Source organism: Mustela nivalis, assembly GCF_964662115.1.
Source record: "Mustela nivalis genome assembly, chromosome: 2".
Classification (NCBI taxonomy): domain Eukaryota; kingdom Metazoa; phylum Chordata; class Mammalia; order Carnivora; family Mustelidae; genus Mustela; species Mustela nivalis.
In genome coordinates, this window is record NC_139021.1 from 25,533,560 (window position 1) to 25,557,497 (window position 23,938).

General features: G+C 35.1%; 1 protein-coding gene across 5 annotated transcripts in view; it reads left to right on the top strand.

Annotated features, from left to right (window-relative positions):
- CSMD3 (CUB and Sushi multiple domains 3) overlaps positions 1-23,938 on the top strand; it is a 1,245,805-nt gene that overhangs the window by 554,384 nt on the left and 667,483 nt on the right. For all 5 annotated transcript variants that reach the window (XM_082720053.1, XM_082720054.1, XM_082720055.1 and 2 more), the window contains one exon: positions 20,638-20,762. In XM_082720053.1, the coding sequence (XP_082576179.1) occupies positions 20,638-20,762 (125 nt within the window). The remainder of the gene's footprint in view (positions 1-20,637; positions 20,763-23,938) is intronic.

Consider the following 23,938-nt stretch of genomic DNA (forward strand, 5'->3'; position numbering starts at 1 on the left):
TTTTTTCTGTAATAATCTCCACATTTAAAATGTGGTATTCTGACTTATTTTTTTCTATTTGTATCTTCTTAACTGTCCATAAACTTTCTGAGAGGAGGGTGCAATGTCTTCTTTCAATATTTTCTCCTCTGTATCCATTTTGCATAGACTCTAACATACAGCAAATATTGAAAAATCATGCTCAACAAACATTCTGTTTTGTTGGGCCTGAATTGTATTTAAGAAATAAAAAAAAAAAAAATCAGGGGCACCTGGGTAGCTCAGTTGGTTAAGTGGCCAACTTTTTTTTTTTTTTTAAGATTTTATTTATTTGCGAGAGAGAGAGAGATAGGACAAGCATGGGTAGGCATAGAGGGAGAAGCAAACTCCCTGCTGAGAAAGAAAGCCTGATGTGGGGCTGGATCCCAGGATCCTGAGATTATGAACTCAGCTGAAGGCAGATGTTCAACCGACTGAGTCACCGAGATACCCCTAAGCTGCCAAATCATAATTTCAGCTCTGGGTTCTGAGATGGAGTCCCATGTTGGGCTCTGTGCTCAGTGGGGAATCTTCTCGAAGATTTTCTCTCTCTCCTTCTTCCTTGCCCCTTCCCCCACTTTTGTGCTTTCTCTCTAAAATAAATAAATCTTTAAAAGATAATAAAAGCATTCATTTAGAATATGAATGGCTTTAAGCAAGCAGATAACCTATTCATGATCAAACTTTTGGCTTTGATTATTCCTTAGACATTTGAGGTTATAACTCCTAAGTAAACATTCAATGAATATATATTGAATAAGTAGATCAATGAATACATATTTTCAAGTGTGGTAAGTCTGTCTTGGATGACTAAGCTGATGATAGTATTATGCACTAAGATTGGAAATAAAGGAAGAGAAAAAAAGTTTCAAGGAGAAGATCCATTCAGTTTGAGATACTATGGATTTGTGGTCTTCCTGTGGGACATTAAGGTTGTTCCCAAAAGAGATGGAAAACAGAGATACAGATTGGTAAGAAGGAGGTTGAAGTCATGTGTCACAGAATACGCAGCTGCCCTACAGGTTTCTCCTCCCCGTACCCACACTCAAGATTCTCATCCTGCTCACCTAAGGGCTTCCAATTGCAAGCACTTGTGACTCCACTGGGAGCCCATTTTGGGGTGGGCGGGCCACCTATGAGGGTAATGGGGAGTGACTGTTCACAGGTATAGAGTTACATAATAAAAATAGTTTCAGTAATAAAAATATTCTGAGATTAGATAGTAGTGATATTGTGTAACTTTATAAACATACTAAAACCTAGTAAACTGTACACTTTAAAAATGTGAAAAAAGTGTCTGCAAGTAAGTGGATGAATAAATGGGTGTCTGGAAGGATGGTTTGCCTGGTATATGGGGGAGGGGTCAGTCAGGTAGGTTGCCAGGGTGGAAATGGGTGCACAGATTGTGGAAGATAAGGGGAAAGAGGTAGGAAACAATCAGACCATGAGGGAGTCTCATTTTCTATCCCAAAGTTCCCACACTTCAGCTAGAAAGCAATATGTAACATCTTTTCATGATACATATAGCTTTTTATGACGCATAATAATATGTAGCATTTCTAAAACATATTCAGACCAAGTGTCTGCCTTATTAATAAATCTACTTAATCCGTATTCCCAGCTAACCACTAAGTTGTTCATTCTCTTTTTTTAAAAGTTTTCACTTAAATTCCAGTTAGTTAACATACAGTGTAATATTAATCTCAGGTATAAATTGTTCATTCTCAATCTTCTTGACTTATTGAAATCATCGAAAACTTTTATTATAAAAATTCAATTTACTGAGCTTTACCTTCAGCCACAGGAGGTACAGTCAATATGTCTGCATATATAATAAGACCCACGCCCCTGGGATTTGCAATGTCAATGGTTCCAGACACACCATGAAAAACACTGCTATACGGGGTGCCTGGGTGTCTCAGTCATTAAGCATCTGTCCTTGGCTCAGGTTAGGATCCTGGGGTCCTGGGATTAAGCCCTGCATCTGGGTCCCTGCTCAGCAGGAAGCCTGCTTCTCCCTCACCCAACCCATTCTGCCTGCTTGTATTCCCTCTCTCACTGTCTCTCTCTCTCTCTGACCAAAAAAAAAAAAAAAAAACAAAAAACAAAAACAAACAAACAAAAAAAACTTAAACAACACCACTGCTATACAAAGATAAATAGACCTATAATATAGGGTGTATTGTTTTAGCACAAGAAGTTCCCATTTCTTTGGGATCACAGTGCCTTTAGTGTCTTAATCATTTTCTTCATGGTTCCCAGGCCCAAAGAAATATTTAACGCTTCCATTTTGTCTTACGAATTTATGTTCAAACAACCTAGCATTCTTGTGCGTTGCTCAATTTCTCAAACCTTGGATCAGATCGGACATGATCCCTCTCATTTCCTGTTTCACAGTGAAATGGTGCGGTACCTGCTTTTTATTACAGCAACTGTTGAAAATTCAGCTTCACAAAGATATGATGTCATTGAGAGAAATATACTCATCTAATGTTGAAACTACAAACTCTCTCAAGCTGGTGGTTTGTATAAAGTGTGATAAATGTCTGTGTTTCCTTTAAAAATTTGAAGTATACTTGACCCACCCCTATGTTCAATACACCAACCTGACACACTCAACAAGTTTGGAACTGCAGTTTTATCTAACAAAAAAGGACGGGAAAAATGTACAATAAAAAGCATGCTGACTTTTATTTTGTATTTTAGTAAGACCTATTGCATGAGCCAACTACTACATCCATTGTTAGCATCCAGATGGACAATATGGTTTTTGTAAGTATGCTGTAGAATGCCAGAACATCAGTAAATCAGCACATCTCTCTTGACTCTGCTTCTAAACTCCCCTGCCTTATCCTAGTGTTCCTTTCACTCAGCAGATACCTCCTGTGTACTTAAGTTGCAGACACTAGGCTTATCTGACCCCAGATGTAGGAGATAAAAGGGAGAATAAGATGTAATTTTTCCCTTTGAGAATTTACAGATTTCAACTTGTATCCCAGTGATTCATAAAATGTCTCTACCATTCTGCCCAGTCCTTTAGCATAAGTCTGTATACCTGTCTCCTGTTCATGGTGGTGATTTTTAGATTTTCCTTGGCTTCAAACTTTCTACTCTAAGGGCAAAACTGTTTTTAATCCCTCACTATTTCATACTCTTGGAACTCACTTAGTGTGACATACTGGGAACCAATCAGACCATGAGAAAATTTGGAATTCTTTAAAATATCTAAAATAATAATGATTTTATCACTCTACACTTAACTTCTCAACTGCATTTAATCACTTTAAGGTAGCAGTTCACTCATTTCTACTCTCATAAGAATCATTATATAGAGCTTTTCTCTGATTTGCAATTCAGAGAATCAGACTGTGGTACACTCTGTATTTCTCTAGTTTTGTGTCTTGTGGTCTCCAAGTGACCTCATAGTTGATGGAGAGTTAGTGAAAAGATGGTAAAAACAGGGCCATGTCTTCCTTAACACTCATGGGAAAGTTTTTGTATTAAGTAGCAGAGTTGCAATGAAAACTCTGAACCAGGTGGCTCAGTGGGTTAAAGCCTCTCCCTTTAGCTCCGGTCATTATCCCAGGGTCCTGGGATGGAGCCCCACATCTGGCTCTCTGCTCAGTGGGGAGCCTGATTCCTCCTCTCTCTCTGCCTGCTTCTCTGCCTACTTGTGATCTCTGTCAAATAAATAAATAAAATCTTAAAAAAAAAAGAAAAAAAGAAAACTTTGAACCATTCATTGTATGTCATACTCTGAGAAAATGCTTGGGACTTATTTTTCTTTTAAAGTTAAAAATAATCCCATAGCCAAATTTTATTTGTATTTACCTCCCATAGCCAAATTTTAAATTATAGATATTATTTATTATCATATACTACTTGATAATATTTTGTATAATTATTTGTATTTTATTATGATATTTATTTTTCCCCTTCTTCTGGGTTTTGTAGCTGGGAAACAAAAAAATCTCAGAAGGATCTGCTATTTTCTGTGTCACTCTGTTCTCCCCAATTCCTATTTTGGACTTCAGAAAGGTGACAGTGAGACTTGTCCAACATTTATGAAAGCATGATTTCTTACTTTGGGTTTAATTTTTTATTAGAAAGGCATTTTTCCTATAAATGGAGACTTTAACTGCAAAGTTATTTTAATCATGATAATATAGTTTTCATGATACACATATGATTGGAACTGTATTATAGCGCAGTGACTCTATTAGTTGAGAATGATTTAAAAGTTAAGCACACCTCAGTTCAAAGTTAAACATTCTTCATTGATTTAAGAGGCACAACTACATGAAAACATAATGAAGTCTTTGAGATATATTTGTTGTGGCATTTTACTTTAATAAAAAGCAGATTGATTCATGAAATGTTACAAATAGAATACACCTAGAGATAATCTAATCCAATCTGTTCGAAATTTTCCTCAGTGAGCCATAATGTTACTAAAACTGAATGTATAAAATTGAGTTTATTTCATATTATAGGCTTAACATGGCAGTAGGAACTTAATATGCCAAATTTGTGTTACTGACATTTGCACTAATTTATTATTGCCAGCATCATCCATGTAGGATTTAAGATACAAATATTAAATGTAGGTAGTCGGTGTTCAATCTAAATGGACTTTCCAAGCTCTAAAGGTATTAAGTGTTTCATAAACAATGAGATAGTTGCATAGTGTATTAGTATTTGCACTTTAAATATCACCCACAAAGTTCCCTGTAGATTATGCTTGCATCTGTTTATTTCTTTGGCTAGAGAATAAACGATACTGACAAGTGCTACAAGAGTAGATTAAATGGAATTTTATACAGAAATGTGCTTGTAAACTCAAATCCCCAATTAATATTTATATATTAGTTTAACATTCTTTAAAAAGTATTCCAAGATTAAAACAAACAAAAAGCTTGATCTACTTGGATAGTTTATAAAAATGTGTATTCCAGGTTCAATTCATCTATGCTTCTGGAATGTGTTCTTACTTTGAAGTAGACTTTATTTTATTTAAACCTCTATTTCAGTTGGTTTATTCTGCTCTGACAACTGTTCTTAGACAGAAGATCATAGTCCTTTGGGGGCTTTTTTCAATGAACTTGTTACCGATATTAAAGAATACATATATATGTCAGAGTTTGGTAACAATGTAAGCTCTGAAAAATTCAATAAATAGGGTTAATCTCCTTGCATTACTTAGTTCATAGCTAATACGAGTACAGGGATGTGGGGAAGAGGAATAGAATAGCAATAGGTACAGTTAGATTTGTTCTCATGTGAGCTACAAAACAGCATGTGGTGGAAATGATTAGGAATGTGATTAGGAAACACTCCAACCTAATACCATAGCATCAAAGCTTTTTAGACCTTACTTTTGACACTGATTTTATTTTGTAATTTGCTTTTCAGGGATTGTAAATCAGATTCTAATTTCTAATTGCAGCAACCACTTTCTTTTCTATGGATATAGCAACAATGTTGGTGCCACACCTATTGTAGTTTTTTAGTTAATACTATTAGAAACATTTATTATTCTCAATGTGAGAGCTATGTCTCATAAAACATTTTTATCACAATAAAACAGGTTTTGTTCATAATCCCTGGGGATAAAAATATATGTTTATAAAAAATAAAAAATTAAAACAAAACCAAAACCAAACCAAAACAAAACAAAACAGGTTTTGTTCATAATTTTAAATAAATTTTATTTTGTCACTGAAGTGTGTATGTATTTTATTTTTTAATAACATAACCCTTTTTTACTAACCTTCAGAAACACTATTTATTTAGTCCTTATTTTATTTCCTACAAAGAATATCATTATCCAACTATGTGCCTTTATCTTACCTTATAGAGCACTTACAGATCTATATGATTCTTCACTTTTAATATGAAAACACTGTGCCAATTGAGGATTAAACATTTATTAAAAAGTCATGCTCAATCAAGAAACTATACATAATCTACTGAATGTTAAATATAAGATTAAAAAAAAGAAAAAGAAAAAAGCAAAGAGTGGCCAGGATTTATCTTCTATACTTCAGGGGGAAAAAAAGAAATAAATACCAAGATAATAATAAGATTTTAGCTGTTATTTTTTTTTTAATTGTACTGAATTTTAAATCTTTGAATTCTTATTAGGTACAATAGCAAGGACTTTTAGGAGGACACTTTGAAGAGTTCTGATGATATGATCATAGTTAATTTTGGAAGTTAAAGAAAAGGGCTCCATGATAATAATATTAATATTGTTAATAATAATAATAATATTAATATTGTTAATAATAATAATAATAATATTGTTATCCTTTCCTCTGAAAGTGTAGAATTCTAACTCATTTAATGGCTTTTCTTTTAGCTTAGGTAGCTATTTAATGAAGACCTGTTTTTTTGTTGTTGTTTTTTTGTTTTGTTTTATTTTATTTTTGTGAAGAGCTGTTCTTATGTGAAAATCTGCATTAATGTGCTCATCTAGTGGTCTTGTGTTTTTCTCTGAACAGACGATTTCTTTGGGATTATTCCTTTTTCCAGGATATTGTTCTTTTTAGAGTTGCTCTGTTCTTCAACCTATTGTGTTACTTCATAGAAGTATATGCATATATGAGATAAAACCGTAAGAAGAATTTACTCCTCATGATTGATTTTAGGCTGAAGTAAAATGAAGTATTGGAAGGTGGTGCTGCAAGTAGCAGCATCACCTTCTAGGTTTGCTTTAAATGTGCACGAAGCCCAAGTTTGGGGAGATTGTGAGGGTAGTATTTGGTTTCAATATTGATTGAGTTAGGGAGTGACTTTTACCATGGCCCCATTGCAGAAGCTAAGGTACACAGGGACAGGATCCAAACCGATCTTAACCCATAGTGCCAAGAAGATAGTAGAGCAGGAGACTAAAACGGAAAAGTATATGAATACTGAGTTGAGTTTTCCTGGCATTTGGCATAGATTTGAAAAGGAATGGCATTAATTTTGTGAGGACAATGAAATAAGTGAGCAATACATATAAAAAAATGGTGTTCTTTTCTCTTTTGAAGGAATGTTTTGATTCAAATTAAAAATCTTTTAAGATAACTGCAAAAAACCCCTTTTATCAATGTATTTTAGAATCAGAAACAATATATTTTGAAATTAAGGTAATTTACCATCACCTTAGAATAAATTGTATGAGCATGTATATATTTTCTACAACTTTATAGTAAGTGGTCTACTGCCATCACTTTTGCTTCCAGCTTAAAAAGACAGGTTGAATACTCAAGACAGAAAGAATAACCAATGGTGCAAAGGAGAGATATTACTGAATCCAAAACCAGATGGAGAAATAGCCCTTGCAAAAACTGGTGCAGGGGCACCTGGGTGACTCAGTGCGTTAAGCCTCTGCCTTCGGCCCAGGTCAGTCCTGGGATTGAGCCTCACATTGAGCTCTCTGCTCTGCAGGGAGCCTGCTTCCTTCTCTCTCTCTGTCTACCTCTCTGCCTACTTGTGATCTCTGTCAAATAAATAAAATTTAAAAAACCAAACCTTTAAAAAAAAGAAGATGCAATTACTGTTTTTACAGTAAGGAAGGACAAGAGAATGAATATGAATAAAAAAGAATAGGAATTTTGGAATTAGATTAAACTATGTTAACAGTGTAGAGTTTATAGCAATTTTCAGTTTTTTCTTAATTTTAATCTCAGAATATTCTATGAAAATCATAAATCAATTGTGTAATATTTATTTATTTATTTATTTATTTATTTTAAAGATTTTATGAATTACAGTGAGAGAGGGAATACAAGCAGGGAGAGTGGGGGAGGGAGAAGCAGCTCCCTGCTCAATCCCAGGACCCTGGGATCATAACGTGAGTCTAAGGCAGGTACTTAATGCCTAAACCCAGGCACCACGTAACTGTGTAATTTTAAAAGAGGAAAAAAAATCCTATTGTAAAATTTCCTACTCCAAATCTCATTTTGGTAAAAACGACCTCAGATTTTCTAATGCACGGTTATCATTTTTGAAATTATTAATTTAAATATATTTAGTGAATCATTTTCTTTGTGAAGATATTAAACAAATATTATTGAGGTCATTTTGATAATATTTATTTTCTGCATGTTTAGTATTTTGATATTTTTTTCCTTTAGAAATGGTTTGCAGATGCTTTAATTTTTATGTCAGCCTTCATGCCTGGATAGTTTCTACTTGTACAGTGATAATTTTATAAAATATATATCTGCTTTAGTGAGGAATTTCTCCATCTGTCAGGAAATTGTCTGGACCTTTACATTAACCAAAAAAGCAATAACTAAACAAACAAACAAACAAACAAAAACCCTAAATATATATTCACTTTTTTTTTAAAGATTTTATTTATTTTATTTGATAGACAGGGATTACAAGTAGGCAGAGAAGTAGGCAGAGAGAGAGGAGGAAGCAGGCTCCCTGCTGAGCAGAGAGCCTGATTCGGGACTTGATCCCAGGACCCTGAGAAAATGACCTGAGCCGAAGGCAGCAGCTTAACCCACTGAGCCACCCAGGCACCCCTATATTCACTCTTAATACAAGGCTCTTGGGATTCTTTTGTTCCCTTATTTCTTGTATTCCCTTTTCTAACTCAATCACCATCTTTGGTCTTCCATATTTCTGTATTTGTTCATATTTTATTTATTTGTATAAATAAAATTTTATTAGTTCTCTTGGGTTAGAATAGGAAAAAAATTACATATCTTAGAAAATTCACATCATTTTTTCATTGACAGTTTTGATATTACAGTGTGTTTTTGCAATAGTAAGTATAATTTTTAAAAAGTAATAGTGAAGGGCACCTGGGTAGCTTAGTTGGTTAGGCATCTGCCTTTGCTCAGGTCATGATTTTAGAGTCCTGGGATAGAACCCTGCATAGGGCTCCCTGCTTGTCTGGGTCTGCTTCTCCCTCTCCCTTGGCCTGCTGCTTTCCCTGCCTGTGCTCTCTCTCTATCTGAAAAATAAAGAAATAAAATCTTAAAAAAAAAAAAAAAAGATAGTGTAGGGTGTCGAAGTGGCTCAGTCTGTTAAGCATCTACCTTCAGCTCAGGTCATTATCCCAAAGGTCCTGGATTCGAGTCCCACAGGTTTCCTGATCAGTGAGGACTGTGCTTCTCCCTCTCCTCCTGCCCCTCCCCCACTCATGCTATCTCTTAAATAAATAAAAGTTATTAAAAAAATAAAGATGGTCGTGTTTAAACATGAGCCAATATAATCACAGTGAAGATCAACAGTTGTTTTTCAAGGTATGGCATTGCATATCATATGCTTGATGATTCCATACTTTGAAATTAAAAATGTGTTCAATCATTTATTTTGGAAAGTTCTATCAGATTGAGTATCCTACCAATATAGAAATATATATTTTTAATGAAAGTTAGCTGTAAGTTTTTTTTAATTTGACTCAGAGCAGTCCATAAAATGAAAACACAGTGAATTTGTTCAAGATATCAATTTTTTAGATATTACTAAGCCTGGATTCTTCTGAAAAGACCTCCTATTCCATTGATTTCTGCCCTCTCTGTGTTGTTTTATACTTTTATATTTTCCTTCTAGAGTCTGTTCGAGTGTAACTGTGAGCCAAGATGGAGTCATTTGCAGATGCCCAGACTCTTTACTTAGATAGTGGGGGAAAAAAATAACAGCTTTCATAGTTATTTCCATAATTGAGAGGAATAATTGAGTGCTCAATATGTGTTACTTATTGTGTTATGTGTTACATATTACAAATAATATGTCATCACATGATCACAACAGATGAGGAAGTTGAGGCTTTCAGACATTTTTCACCTTCTCAAAGTCATAAAAATGGGAAAGAAAAGTTAGGACTTGAAATTTCTTTGAGTCTCTTTAGCTTAAACTGTTTGCCACAGCTCTAACCTACTTACCCCATTGTAGTTACTGGTATTGTTAATCTTTGAACACATAAGGGAGTGGGACCATCACTGGTCATCTTTGGGATAGTAGCAGAGAACTTACATGCTTATCATTAGAAAGTGCCTCTCTCCAAGCTGTGTATTTGTTTTCTATAATCAAAAGAAGCTCAAACACTTCCTACTTAAACAAGATGCAGTTTCTTTCTTTTAGCAAGAAGACTGTGGTTAAACTAGAATATTATAATCAAATACAAATATAGTGACAAACAGAGTGACCTTGACAGAATTATTAATCATTAATTGAGAAAATAGTAATTCAAATTACTTCCAGACCAGGTCTTATATTAAGCCTTTTTTTTTTTTTAAACGTATCACTGGCTTCTAACCACTAACCTCTCTAGTACAAGTTAACATATCATCTCCGTAAGAGCAAAGATCATGCAATAGTTTGTTAACCAAACTCCTTCCTTCCACCTTTGCTCCCTTAAAGTTTACTCTTCACCTAGCAGCCAATATGATTGCTTTAAAACATAAAGTAACATAATGTCATTCCTTCACTTTGCAATCCTATAACAACTGTCCAGTTCTCTCAGAGTAAAGGTAAAAAGCCTTACTGTGCCTGCAAATTCATAAATGATCTGCCCCTAATCTCTAATCACATCCTTAACTAAATTTCATGCCCTGGTCTCCTTCATTTGCTTAGTTCTAATCCCATTACTTTCCGCGCTGTTTCTAGAACACAGCAAATGGTTCACATGATAGGAGGTGAGTAGATGCAGGTTATAAGCAATTTAAATAACCTTCAGAGAGTATCTTACCCAAGAATCATTTGTCCAGTTATAGGTATATGGTGGCTCTGGAATAAGGAATTTTAGATCCTATATCTGCATTACTAAACATATATATCTAACTTTATTATGCATATATAGTAAAGATATTTATTCAGTCTCTCTCTCTATATTTTTTAATAAATTTCTATATAATAGGATATATTTGAGAGGTTGAGAAAAAAATAGATAAGTGCCTGGAATTTTTTTTAGTAAAATCAAAGATGCAATGAGTAGATAAATATACAATGTATTTGATAATGTATAGGAAATAACATGGAAGAAGCTTATGGGTTAGGAGGAGTTATTTTATAGATAATAGTTAAAGAGGACCTCATGGGTAATTTTACCTATGAAGAAAAAAACTGAAGTGAGAATGTAGCAGCTGTAGACTCCTAGAGAAAGCATTTTTCCAGACTAACACAAGAATAAATGTAAAGACCTGGAGGCAAGTGCATGTTTAATATTTTCAAGCCAGAGCAAGGAAGCCAGTGTGCCAAATAACAGAGATTGAGGAAAAAAGTGGTGGGAAATGAGTTCTGAAAATTAGCACAGACAGATCACATAGGCCATTGTCTGGGCACTGCCTTTACTCTCAGTGAAATGAGGAAGCATTAGAAGATTTGACACAGAGGAAAGGCATAATTTGAGCAATCTTCTAAAACGATTGCTACAGTTGCTATTTAAGGAGAGATTGCAGGGAGTCAGGAGCAGAAACAGGAAAGCAACAACACAGCAAAACTACTATTGGCAACACAGATGAGAAATTACGGGGGCTTGGATCAAGGTGGTAACGCTGTAGGGGTGAGAGATATTAGGTTCTCGATTTTGAAAGTATTCATAACAGGATTTGCTCAATGATGTGGATGTGAAAAGTAAAAGAAAAAGAAAAAGATGAAGCAAGAATAACTACCAAGGTTTACGGTATTCAAGTAGAAAGTGTATTTTACACACTTTTCTGAGTGTGTTTTATATTTAAAAAGAACCACTTTTAAAAATATATTCAAGGGATACCTGGGTGGCTCAGTCAGTTTAGCTTCTGCCTTCAGCTCAGGTCATGATCCAAGGGTCCTGGTTCAAGCCCAGTGTCTGACCCCTTACTCAGCAGGGAGCCTGCTTCTCCCTCTGCCTCTCCCCTACTCATGCTCTCTCTCATTCTTGGTCTTTCTCTCTCTCTCTCAAATAAAAAAATAAATAAAATCTTAAAAAATGTCCATGAGAGACTATAGACTCTGAAAAACAATCTGAGGTTTTGAAGGGGTTAGGAGTGGGATGTTGGGGGAGCCTGGTGGTGGGTATTATGGAGGGCACATATGGCATGGAGCACAGGGTGTGGTGCATAAACAATGAGTTCTGTTAAGCTGAAAAGAAATTAATAAAAAAATGTATTTGAGTATACGTTGACACACAGTGTTACATTAGTTTCAGTGTATAACATAGTGGTACAATTTCTCTAGTGTAGCTACAATTTGCCGCCATACAATACTAATAAAAATATCTTACTATATTCCTTATGCTATGCCTTTTATTCTTGTAATTTATTCATCATGTAAATGGAAGTCTATATCTCCTACTCCCTTTCACCCATTTTTTTTCTTTTTGTTTTAATTTCAATACAATTCGCCAACATATAATAGTACATCAATAGTTTCGGATGTAGAGTTCAATAATTCAACAGTTGTGTATAATACCCAGTTCTCATCACATCACTTGCCCTCCTTAATGCCCATCACCCAGTTACCCATCCCCCCACCCACTACCCCTCCAGCAATCCTGTTTGTTTCCTATAATTAGAAGACTCTCGTGATTTTTCTCCCTCTCTGATGACTTCCCATTCAATTTTCCTTCCCTTCCCCTATGATCCTCTGTGCTGTTTCTTATATTCCTTATATACATGAGCATATGATACCTTTCTCTGATTGACTTATTTCACTCAGTATAATATCCACCAGTTCCATCCTTGTTGATATAAATGATAAGTATTCATCCTTTCTGATGGCTGAGTAATAACGCATTATATATATATAATGCATATAACTTCCTTATCTATTCATCTGTTGATGGATACCTTGGCTCTTTCCACAGTTAGACTATTGTGGACATTGCTGCTATAAACATTGAGGTTTAGGTGCCCCTTTGTTTCATGACATCTGTATCTTTGAGGTAAATATCCAGTAGTACAATTGCTGGGTTATAGGATAGCTCTATTTTTAACTTATTGAGGAACCACCATACTGTTATCCAGACTGGCTGTACTAGCTTGCATTCCCACCTACAGTGTAGGAGGACTCCCTTTTCTCCACATCTTTGCCAACATTTGCCATTTCCTGACTTGTCAGTTTTAGCCATAATGACCAGTGTGAATTGGTATCCCCATTGTGGTTTTGGTTTATATTTCCCTTATGCCATGATTTTTTTCATGCTGTCTGTTGACAATTTGTATGTCTTCTTTGAAGAAACATCTGTTCATGTCTTCTGCCCATTTCTTGACTGGATTCGTTGTATTTTGGATGTTAAGTTTGATATGTTCTTTATACATCTTGGATACTAGCCCTTTATCTAATAAGTTGTTTACAAAATCTTCTCTCATTCCATAGGTTGCCTTTTAGTTTTGTTGACTTTTTCCTTTGCTCTAAAGGGGCTTTTTATCTTGATGAAGATAATTCATTTTGCTTTTGTTTCCCTTGCCTTTGGAGATATGTTTAGCAAGAAGGTGCTGCAGCCAAGGTCTAAGAGGTTGCTACTTATGCTCTTTTCTAAGATTTTGATGGATTCCTATCCTATGTTTAGGTCTTAACATCCATTATGAGTTTGAGTCTTGTGTAAGGAAATGGTCCAGTTTTATTTTTCTACATATGGCTGTCCAATTTTCTCAACACCATTTATTAAAGACACTTTTTCCTTTGGATATTATTTCCTGCTTTGTCAAAGATTAGTTGGCCATAGAGTTAAGTGTCCATTTCTGGGTTCTGTAGTCTGTTCCACTGATCTATGTGTCTGTTTCTATGCCAATACCATACTGTCTTGGTGATTATAGCTTTGTAATATAGCTTGAAGCCAGCATTGTGATGCCACTAGCTTTAGTTTTCTTTTTCCTCTTTCTTTTGGCCATTCAAGGTCTTTTCTGATTCCATACAAATTTTAGGATTATTTATTCCAGTTCTGTGAAAAATGTTGATGGTATTTTGATAGGGACTGCATTGAATATGTAGATTGTTCTGAGTAGCATAGACATTTTAACAATAATTATTTTTCCAATCCATGAACATGGAACATTTTTCCATTTCTTTGTGTTTTCCTCAATTCTTTCCTAAGTGTTCTGTAGATTTTAGAGTACAGAACCATTATCTCTTTGGTTAAGTTTATTCCTAGATATATTACAATTTTTGGTGCAATTGGAAATGGTATTGATTCCTTAATTTCTCTTTCTTCTGTCTCACTGTTAGTGTATGGAAATGCCACTGATTTCCATTGATTGATGATATCAATTCCACTGATTTTATATCCTGCCACATTACTGAATTCTTATATGAGTTCTAGCAATTTTGAGGTGGAGTCTTTTGGGTTTTCCACATAAAATATCATGACATTGGCAGAGAGTGAGTGTTTGATTTCTTCTTTACTGATTTGAATGCCTTTCATTTCTTTTTGTTACCTGATTGCTGAGGCTAAGATTTCTAGTACTATATTGAACAAGAAAGAGTGTTGAGAGAGGTCATCCCTATCATGTTCCTGATCTTAAGGGAAAAGAGCTCAGTTTTTGCCACTGAAAATGATATTTGCTCTTCCTTCCTTCCTTCCTTCCTTCCTTCCTTTCTTTCTTTCTTTCTTTCTTTCTTTCTTTCTTTCTTTCTTTCTTTCTTTCTTTCTTTCGTATATGGCTTTTGTGACATTGAGGTATATTACCTCTATTCCCAAACTCTGGAGAGTTTTAATCAAGAAAGGATGCTGTATTGTGTCAAATGCTGTTTTTGCTCACTTGAGAGAATAGTATGATTTGTGTCCTTTTATTAATGTACTGTATCATGGAGATTGATTTGTAAATTTCACCACCCTTGCAGCCCAGGAATAAATCCCACTTGGTTGTAGTAAATAATTCTTTTAATGTATTGTTGCATTCTATTGGTTAGGATCATGGTGAGAATTTTGACATCCATGTTCATCAGGGATATTGGTCTGTAATTCTCTTTTTTCATGGAGTATTTGATTTTGGGATCAAGGTAATGTTGGCTTCATAGAATGAGTTTGGAAGTTTTCCTTCCATTCTATTTTTTGGGAAAAGTTTAAGAAGAGTAGGTTTTAGTTCTTTATTAGTTCTTCATTAAATGTTTGGTAGAATTCCCCTAGGAAGCCATCTGATCCTGGTCTCCTTTTTTGGGAAATTTTTGATGACTATTTCAATTTCCTTGCTAGTTATGGGTCTGCTCAGGCTTCTATTTCTTCCTATTTCAGTTTTGGTAGTTTATAGGTTTCTAGGAACTTATACTTTTCTTCCAGAATGCCTAATTTATTGGCATATAGTTGCTCATAATATATTCTTAAAATTGATTGTATTTCCTTCACGTTGGTCATGATCTTTCCTCTTTTCATTCATGATTTTAGTAATTTGGGTCCTTTCTCTTTTCTTGTTGATAAGTCTGGCTAGGAGTTTATCGACATTGTAAATTCTTTCAAAGAAACAATTTCTAATTTCTTTGATCTGTTCCACTTATTCTTTTGGTTTCTATTTCATTCATTTTGACTCTGATCTTTATTATTTGTCTTCTCTTGCTTGGTTTAGGGTTTATTTGCTGTTCTTTTTCCAGTTCCTTTAGGTGTAAGGTTAGCTTGTATATTTGAGACTTTCCTAATTTTTGGAGAAGGGCTCATATTGCAATGTATTTCCCTCTTAGGATAATTTTTGCAGCATCCAAAAGTTTTGAGAAGCTGTGTCTTCATTGTCATTTGTTTCCATAGTTTTTTTTTTTTAATCCTTCTTTAATTTTCTGGTTGACCCATTCATTTCTTAGTAGGATGCTCTTAAACCATCATGCATGTGAGTTCCTTCCAAATTTCCTCTAGTAATTGAGTTCCAGTTTCAAAGCATTGCGGTCTGAAAATATGCAGGGAATGATCATAGTCTTTTGATATTTGTTGAGACCTGATTTGTGACCCAGTAGCTGATCCATTCTGGAGAATGTTCCATGCGTACTTGAGAAGAATGTGCATTCTGTTGCTTTAGGATGGAACGCTCTGTATTTATCTGTGAAGTCCATCTGGTCCAGTGTGTCATTCAAAGCCCTTGTTTCCTTATTGATCATTTGCTTAGATGATCTATCCATTGCTGTGAGTGGGGTGTTAAAGTCCCCTAATATTATTGTATTATTATCAAGGTGTTTCTTTAATATTGTAATTAATTGCTTTATATAATTTGCCACAACCAATGTAGGAGCATAACCATTTATAATTGTTAGATATTCTTTTTGCATAGACCCTTCAAGTATGATATAGTGCCTTTCTTCATCCCTTACTACAGTCTTTGGTTTAAAATCTAATTTGTCTGGGGGCGTCTGGGTGGCTCAGTGGGTTAAGCCTCTGCCTTCGGCTCAGGTCATGATCTCAGGGTTCTGGGATCGAGCCCCGCTTCGGGCTCTCTGCTCAGCGGGGAACCTGCTTCCCTCTCTGTCTCTGCCTGCCTCTCTGCCTACTTGTGATCTCTGTCTGTTAAATTAATAAATAAAATCTTTAAAATAAATAAATAAATAAATAAAATCTGATTTGTCTGATAAAAGGATTGCCACACCAGCCTTCTTTTGATGTCCATTAGCATGATAAATAGTTCTCCATCCTCTCACTTTCAATCTGAAGGTGCCTTTGGGTCTAAAGTGAGTCTCTTGTAGACAGCATATGGATGGTCTTGCTTTTTATCCAGTCTGATACCGTGTGCCTTTTGATTGGAGCATTTAGCCCATTTACATTCAGAGTAACTGTTGAAAGATAGAAATTCAGTTTCGTTGTATGACCTGTAACATGCCTGTTTCTGTAGATTATTTCTTTCTGGTCTATGTGACTTTTGGGCTATTCCTTTACTTATAGGATGGGAAGATTTCCTTTAATAGTTCTTGCATGGCTGGTTAAGTGATCACAAATTCTTTTAGTTTCTTTTTGTCTTTGAAGCTCTTTATCTCTCCTTGTATTCTGAATGATGGATTTGTTGGATAGAGTATTCTTGGTTGTATACTTTTATCATTTGGTACCCTGAATATTTCATATCAGCCCTTTCTGGCCTGGGAGGTCTCTCTGGATATGTCTTCTGCCAGTCTAATGTTCCTACCCTTGCAAGTTAATGGCCTCTTGTCTGAAGCTGCTTTCAGAATTTTCTCTTATCTCTGAAATCTGCAAACTTCACTATTATGTGTCAGGGTTTTGATCTATTTTTATTGATTTATGAGGGGGGTTCTCTGTAACTCCTGAACTTGAGTCTCTGTTTCCTTCTCCATGTTAGAGAAGTTTTCAGCTATGATTTGTTCAACTATACCTAATGCTTCTCTTTCTTCTTCCTCTGGGAACAAAGTAGTTCTAAAATTGTTTCACTTTATGGTGTTGCTGATTTCTCAAAACCTCCGCTCATGGCCCATTAGTTGTTTTTCTCTCTTTTGCTCAGCATCCTTCCTTTCCATCATTTTGTCTTCTATGTCATTGACTCTCACTTCTGTCTCTTTTACACTAGCTATTAGAGCATCCATTTTAGACTACATCTCAGTTAAAGGATTTTTAATTTCAGCTTGATTAGATTTAATTTCTACACTAAGAGATTCTCTAGTGTCTTTTATGCTGTTTTTCAAGCCCACCTAGGAACTTTATAATTATTTTTCTGAGTTCAATTTCTGGCATTTTACTTATATCCATATCAATTAGATCTATGGCAGAGAGAATTACCACTAGTTCTTTTGTTTTTTGTTATGAATTTCTCCTTCTAGTCATTTTGTCCAGAGAAGAACAGATGAACAAGAGAACAAAATGACAAACCATAACCCATATATGACAGTGCAAGTAAGCCAAAAATGAGGAATATATCTGTAAAATGTAAATGCAAAAATGAAAATTAAAAAAAGACTTAAACATATATTTGATAAAATGAGAAACTAGTTGAAAAAGAGGGAAAAGGGGCACCTGGGTGGCTCAGTGGGTTAAAGCCTCTGCTTTCAGCTCAGGTCATGATCCCAGGGTCTTGGGATCAAGCCCCACATCAGGCTCTCTGCTTGGCAGGGAGCCTGCTTCCTCCTCTCTCTGCCTGCCTCTCTGCCTGCTTGTGGTCTCTATCTGTCAAATAAATAAATAAAATCTTTAAAAAAAAAAAAAAAGAAAAAAAGAAAAAGAGGGAAAAAAAGGAAAAAAAAGAGATTTTAAACTGAAGGTCTACAGACTCATGAGAGAAGAAAAACCTCAAGTTCTATATATTCCTTTCCCCTACTGCAGAATTTTTTTCAGTTCTGAGTGATCCATAAACTTGGTATGTGGCTGATGTTCCTGCTAATCTTCTGGAAGAGAAACCTGTTGCACGGATTCTCAGGTGTCTTTGTCGGGCAGAGTTGCATGGCCCCTGGCCAGGGAGCTAAGCTCAGTGTAACCTGCTTTGGGTTGCTTTATGTGGCATTTGTTCCTTATTGTCTTTTCATGCCACTTTAGAGGATGAAAAATAATGTAAATAAATAACACCAAAATGGCAGTGCCCAGATCTCCAGTCCTGGACCTAAATGATCTTGGCTCCCACTGTTCAGTGCTCAGTCAAGCACCATTGTGTAGTCACAGTCTGCAGACTCCTGCAATGCACACCCACACCAATCCTCCCACGGGATGGAGGGGCTATTTCACGGCAGCCTACTGCTTTCTTGAGAACTGCTCCATGAACAGTTGTCCGATGGTAGGGGAACTTGTACCACTCATCCCTGGAAGAAGGATGAGGGTCACACAGGGGTTTTGCTGCTTGTTGGGCCCCTGCTTGGAGAGGGGTCTCTGGATAGATCTGCTGTTCATGGTTTATGGCAACACCAAGCTGAGAGTCCACTGCTGGCCTCACTGATTGCAGAGGCTTCCCCACTCCAATGCCTGGAACTCTGGCACACTCAGGTATCCATGTTCTTTCTGTGACCCCATGGATCCTGAAACCACACTGTCCCATCTAGGGTTCTGCTCTTTGCCACGTGAGCACCTTTCAGGTAGGGATGTCCCCCATGGGAGCAGATTTCTAAAAGTTCCAATTTTGTGCTTCACTGCTGTATCACATTCTAGTAACCAACTTTTTTTTTTTTAAGATTTTTATTTATTTATTTCACAGACAGAGATCACAAGTAGGCAGAGAGGCTGGCAGAGAGAGGAGGAAGCAGGCTCCCCACTGAGCAGAGACTGAGCATGCGGGGCTGGATCCCAGGACCCTGAGATCATGACCTGACCCGAAGGCAGAGGCTTTAACCCACTGAGCCCCCAGGTGCCCTCCAGTAGCCAGCTTTTAAAGGCTCTCTCCCCCTGCAGTTTATCTTCCCATATATCCTCTCAAATTCACTTCTCCACACCTTGCAAAAAGTGGTCAGTTTTCTATTTTTAGACTTGCAGACATTATTTTCTTGGATCTCAGGTTGAATTTACAGGTTTTCAGAATGACTTGATAGGTATCTAGCTGAATTTAGGCGACCAGATGAAACGAGGGCACCCTACTCTTCGGCCATCTTCCCTTTTTCCTCTCCCCTTCACCCATTTTCTCCTTGTCCCCTTCACACACCTGCTCTCTGGCATTCATCAGTTCTTTGTATTTATAGGTCTCATCCTGTTGTTTGTTTATTCATTTTTTTTCTACCTGACTTATTTCATTTAGTGTAATACCTTCTAGGTCCATCCATGTTGTTGCAAATGGCACAGTCTCATTTTTTTATGGCTGTGTAATATTCATTTGTATTTATACCATATTTTTCCTATCTACTTATTGTTTACAGATGAGCATTCAGTTTGCTTCCATATCTTGGGTACTGTAAATTATGCTGCATATATCTTTTTGAGTTAGTGTTTTTGTTTTCTTTGGATAAATACTCAGTGGAGTCACTGGATCATATGATAATTCTATTTTTAATTTCTTGAGGAAACTCCATACTATTTTCCACTGACTATACCAGTTCATATCCCCATCTTTTTAAAAGGAAACAATGAGAGAGAAAAAAAAAAAAGAAAAGAAAATGCCTTTATTTGCTACTTTATTTTTTCTTGTGAGTTGCTGTTCAAGGTTTTTAATAAATGCATGGTAGTTTTTTGTTGTTGTTGTTTATTTGTTTGTTTTGTTTTGTTTTTTTAATTTCAGCAAACATCCATTACCCTTAGAAATTAGGGTTCTAAAAAATGATCATTATTAACTTCTCCTTCAGTGGAAAGGGAAGCAAAATTGCAGTAGATTAAGTAATACATGATGGTTGAATTTTTTATAGAAGACAGTCAACATAATTTTGCATTTCTAAATAATTATCAATTGATTGATTGATCTTCACATACTGATCCAAGTAAATACACAAAAGAATACCTGCTTGAAAAGTAATGCAAGTCAGGAAGACGACTTTTGCTTCATATTTACCAACTTCTTAGGATTAGAGATTTAATCATTTACTTAAGGTTGGCTTTACAACTGATAACAAGAAATTAAATTTGATGATACCTTTCTCTAGTGCCTACCAACATTTTCATATTACTGACTTACAACAGATTCATATATATATGACTTATAATGTATATTTATATAAGTTTTATTTTCATGTTTTGTTTTTCCAGTAAAAAGATACTTTTTGCCACTATGAAACTTTCTGACCTATTAGATGTTACCAGTAGGAATGGAGACTAATTTTTCTGTTATATTTTTCTAATCCTGTTTTTTTTAATACTCTGCTTGATTTTAGCCTTGGATCAACTGTGCAATTCTCTTGTGATGAAGATTATGTCCTACAAGGTGCTAAGAGCATCACCTGTCAACGGATAGCTGAAGTCTTTGCTGCTTGGAGTGATCACAGGCCTGTTTGTAAAGGTAAAGAAAAACCTTTAAAATCAAAATGCTCTCTTAACAACATTTTAATAGTTGAACTTTTAATAGTGTGAACTTTGTTCCATGGGCATAAGGTTCAATTAAATCTTTGAGCTGTAATGCAGTCTTTAAGGAAATACTTATCCCATGTACTTAGCAATATTTGCTGAAGATCTCTGATATGCGAACTGCTGTGTTAGGTTTCCAAGGAGTTTCCAACGTAATAATTATATAAATATGCAATACAATGTACTGGTGACACTCTGGCTTCCCATATTACCAGTAACTGAAGATAAGATTTGTTCTTATCACCTTTCTACAAATTAAGCATTTCCATATCAATTAACTAAAGCCCCTTTTTCTAAATTTTATTAAGCAATGTTTGAAAATACCTTATCTAGATTTACTGGCTCTCTTAATTGCTTTTTTTTTGTTGTTGTTCTTTTTTGTAAGATTTTATTTGTTTGAGAGTAAGAGAGAGCACAAGCAAGGTGAAGGGCAGAGAGAGAAGCAGACTCCCTGCTGAGCAGGGACCCACTCTATAGATTCCCCTCAGGTGTAATAAGGGTGTTCTCAGGGGGCTAGAGAAAGGGTAGATTTGAGAGCTACTCTAAAGGGACAAAGAGAAAGTATCTGACTACTGCCTGGATATGGAAAAAGAAAGTGACAAGAAAGAATCAAAGATGATACCCCAAGATGAGTCATGATATCAGAGAAATCCTATGCTGTTAATAAGTATGAAGAAAATGAAAAATGGAGTTGTTTGGAAGATTATCCAGCCACTACAACATTGTCATCATTAGTAATACTTTTAGACACTTCCTCTGGGGAAATCACTGGGCACTAACCGCTGCATATACTGTCTTATTCAATCCTGAATACAAACTGGTTGAGACACAATTATCTCCATTTTAGAAATGAAAAAGTAAGACATAAAGAGAAATAACCCCTTCCCAAGTTCAAATACTTGAAAAATGGCAAAGTCCTTAAGACTTCATGGAATGGGGAGAAAAGCCAGATTTCAGAACATTAATGAGAGAATAGAACATGATCAAATGGAAGCAACAGGTATCTTCCACTCGCTTGGCAATGGCAAAACCAGAGTAAGAAGAAGAGAGAAGTTAGATGCTTTTCAGGTTTAAATAAAACTTTTCTGTTGCAGGTAGATGTGTACTCATGGACTATCTAATTTTCAAAGGCTTTGGCAATGACATATGGTGAAATAACATTAAAAAGAAATAGTGAAATGGGGATACTAAAATAAGGCAAAATAGTTCCATGTTCCTAAACAGAAGTTTATATATAAGTTAGTAGACAAGTTTTAAGAATGTTAGACTTAAATATGACAACTGCTGAACAAACAGGGAAACCTTTTTTTATACAAAAACTGTTGTCTATGAAATACATGTATAACAATGACACTGAAAAAAAATTTTTCCTGGCTTCGAGTTCTGAAATGCCTTGCATTATTTTTTTATAAAGTAGACACTGAATGATAGTTATTGTGGAGTAACTTTCATCAATGTTCAGGCAATGAATAGGACAGTAAACTGTAACAGGTTGATTTTTTATGGTGTCCTCCACTCAAGACAAATTTATAGTTATGAAGGACAACATAGTGAAAATCATGGCTTCAAATGGTATGATACAAGTATCCTGTTTCAGTTTTTCATAAATTAGATGTGTGCACTTTTTGATGGCAAAAAAGAATGGAAAAAATAGTAGATTCAAGAAAAAAAGATTAATGTTAATGAAGAAACAAAACCTCACACAAGAAGAAAAGTTATAGTCAGATCATGGAATTTAAGGTCTACATAAAGTAAGATTGAGACTATAAACCATCTTTTTCATTCAAGACTCTCATTTCAATAAAAAGAATGAATCATATTTATTATGACTGTAAATTGTTCAAAGACAGAAATAATGTTACATTATTTTGTTATGTTTTATAAACCCTATAGCAGAAAGAGCAGCTTTGTACTGGCTTCAATCTCAAGGAATATTCATTGAAAATTAATGTATAATTATTTTTCTTTGATTCCAAGATGTATGATGATATATATCAACATTAGCGGATAGGCACAAAATGTGCATATTCAATATTTATATCTTGATGTTATTTCATCTAAATTTTACATCTTTTCTGCAGACACCAATCATTTATACATAGCTTTATTCATTCCTTGCATGCAGGCCTATGTGTGTATGGTTTATAAAGTACATTTGGCTATTAGAAATTACTGGCTCTGGTGCTGGAAACAGTAATGGAAGGAACATGCTGAAATAGTAATTGAAGTTTTAAAATGACTATCCGCAGTGAGTCTGAACAAAGAATAGTTTTCATGTCTCATGGGTACTTGGATAGAATAAATATGCTTTTTCCCAGACAGCGGCATAAATAGCAGTATCAGTGCACTGCACCTTTGAGAGGTTATTAATATAGCTGCTGTCTATGTATTGCATGGTTGAGCAATCAAGAAATGGTGATTTTAAAGGGACTGAAAGTTCACACAAATAACAAATTATGAATTAAAAGAGAAAGAGCAATTTAGAAATTAATATTAATGGGTTTTACACAAACCCAGACAATAATTTTTATTTCCTAAATGGGATATGTATACGAGATATTTGCCAGTATACAGTTATGGATATAATTATTCTTTTGTTGGTAATGCAGTAGATATCCAAAAGCTGGAGTTTATGCAAATAAGCAGGCTTATGCACTTGAAAAATATGTATAAAGTTTATTTTTAGATATTTGTGATGTTTGAAGAAACATCATTCATTGGAGAACTGATAATTTGTTGACTAGGAAGTATTTAAGAGAGTTAATATTTATAGATTAGACAAAATTTTTGACTAATTTTCAATCAATATTAGTTTGGATGGTCCAAGTAACCAGTTTTTATCTGTCAAGACACGAGGGCATGAACCACTCATAAGAGTAATGTAAGAGGTGATTAAGGAAGGATTAGAAAAGAAAAGAAAGATGAATATACTGGAAACAGGTAAAAGTCAGGAGTCACCTTGAATTCCATCATTCAATTAATTATTTAATTATATGTTATGCAGTTATTAATATATTTTCCTATTTTGGATTCCACAAACATTAGTAAACATTGGTACACATGCCAAATTAATACTATGCGGGCCACACAGCATGTATGGTTTTAATTATT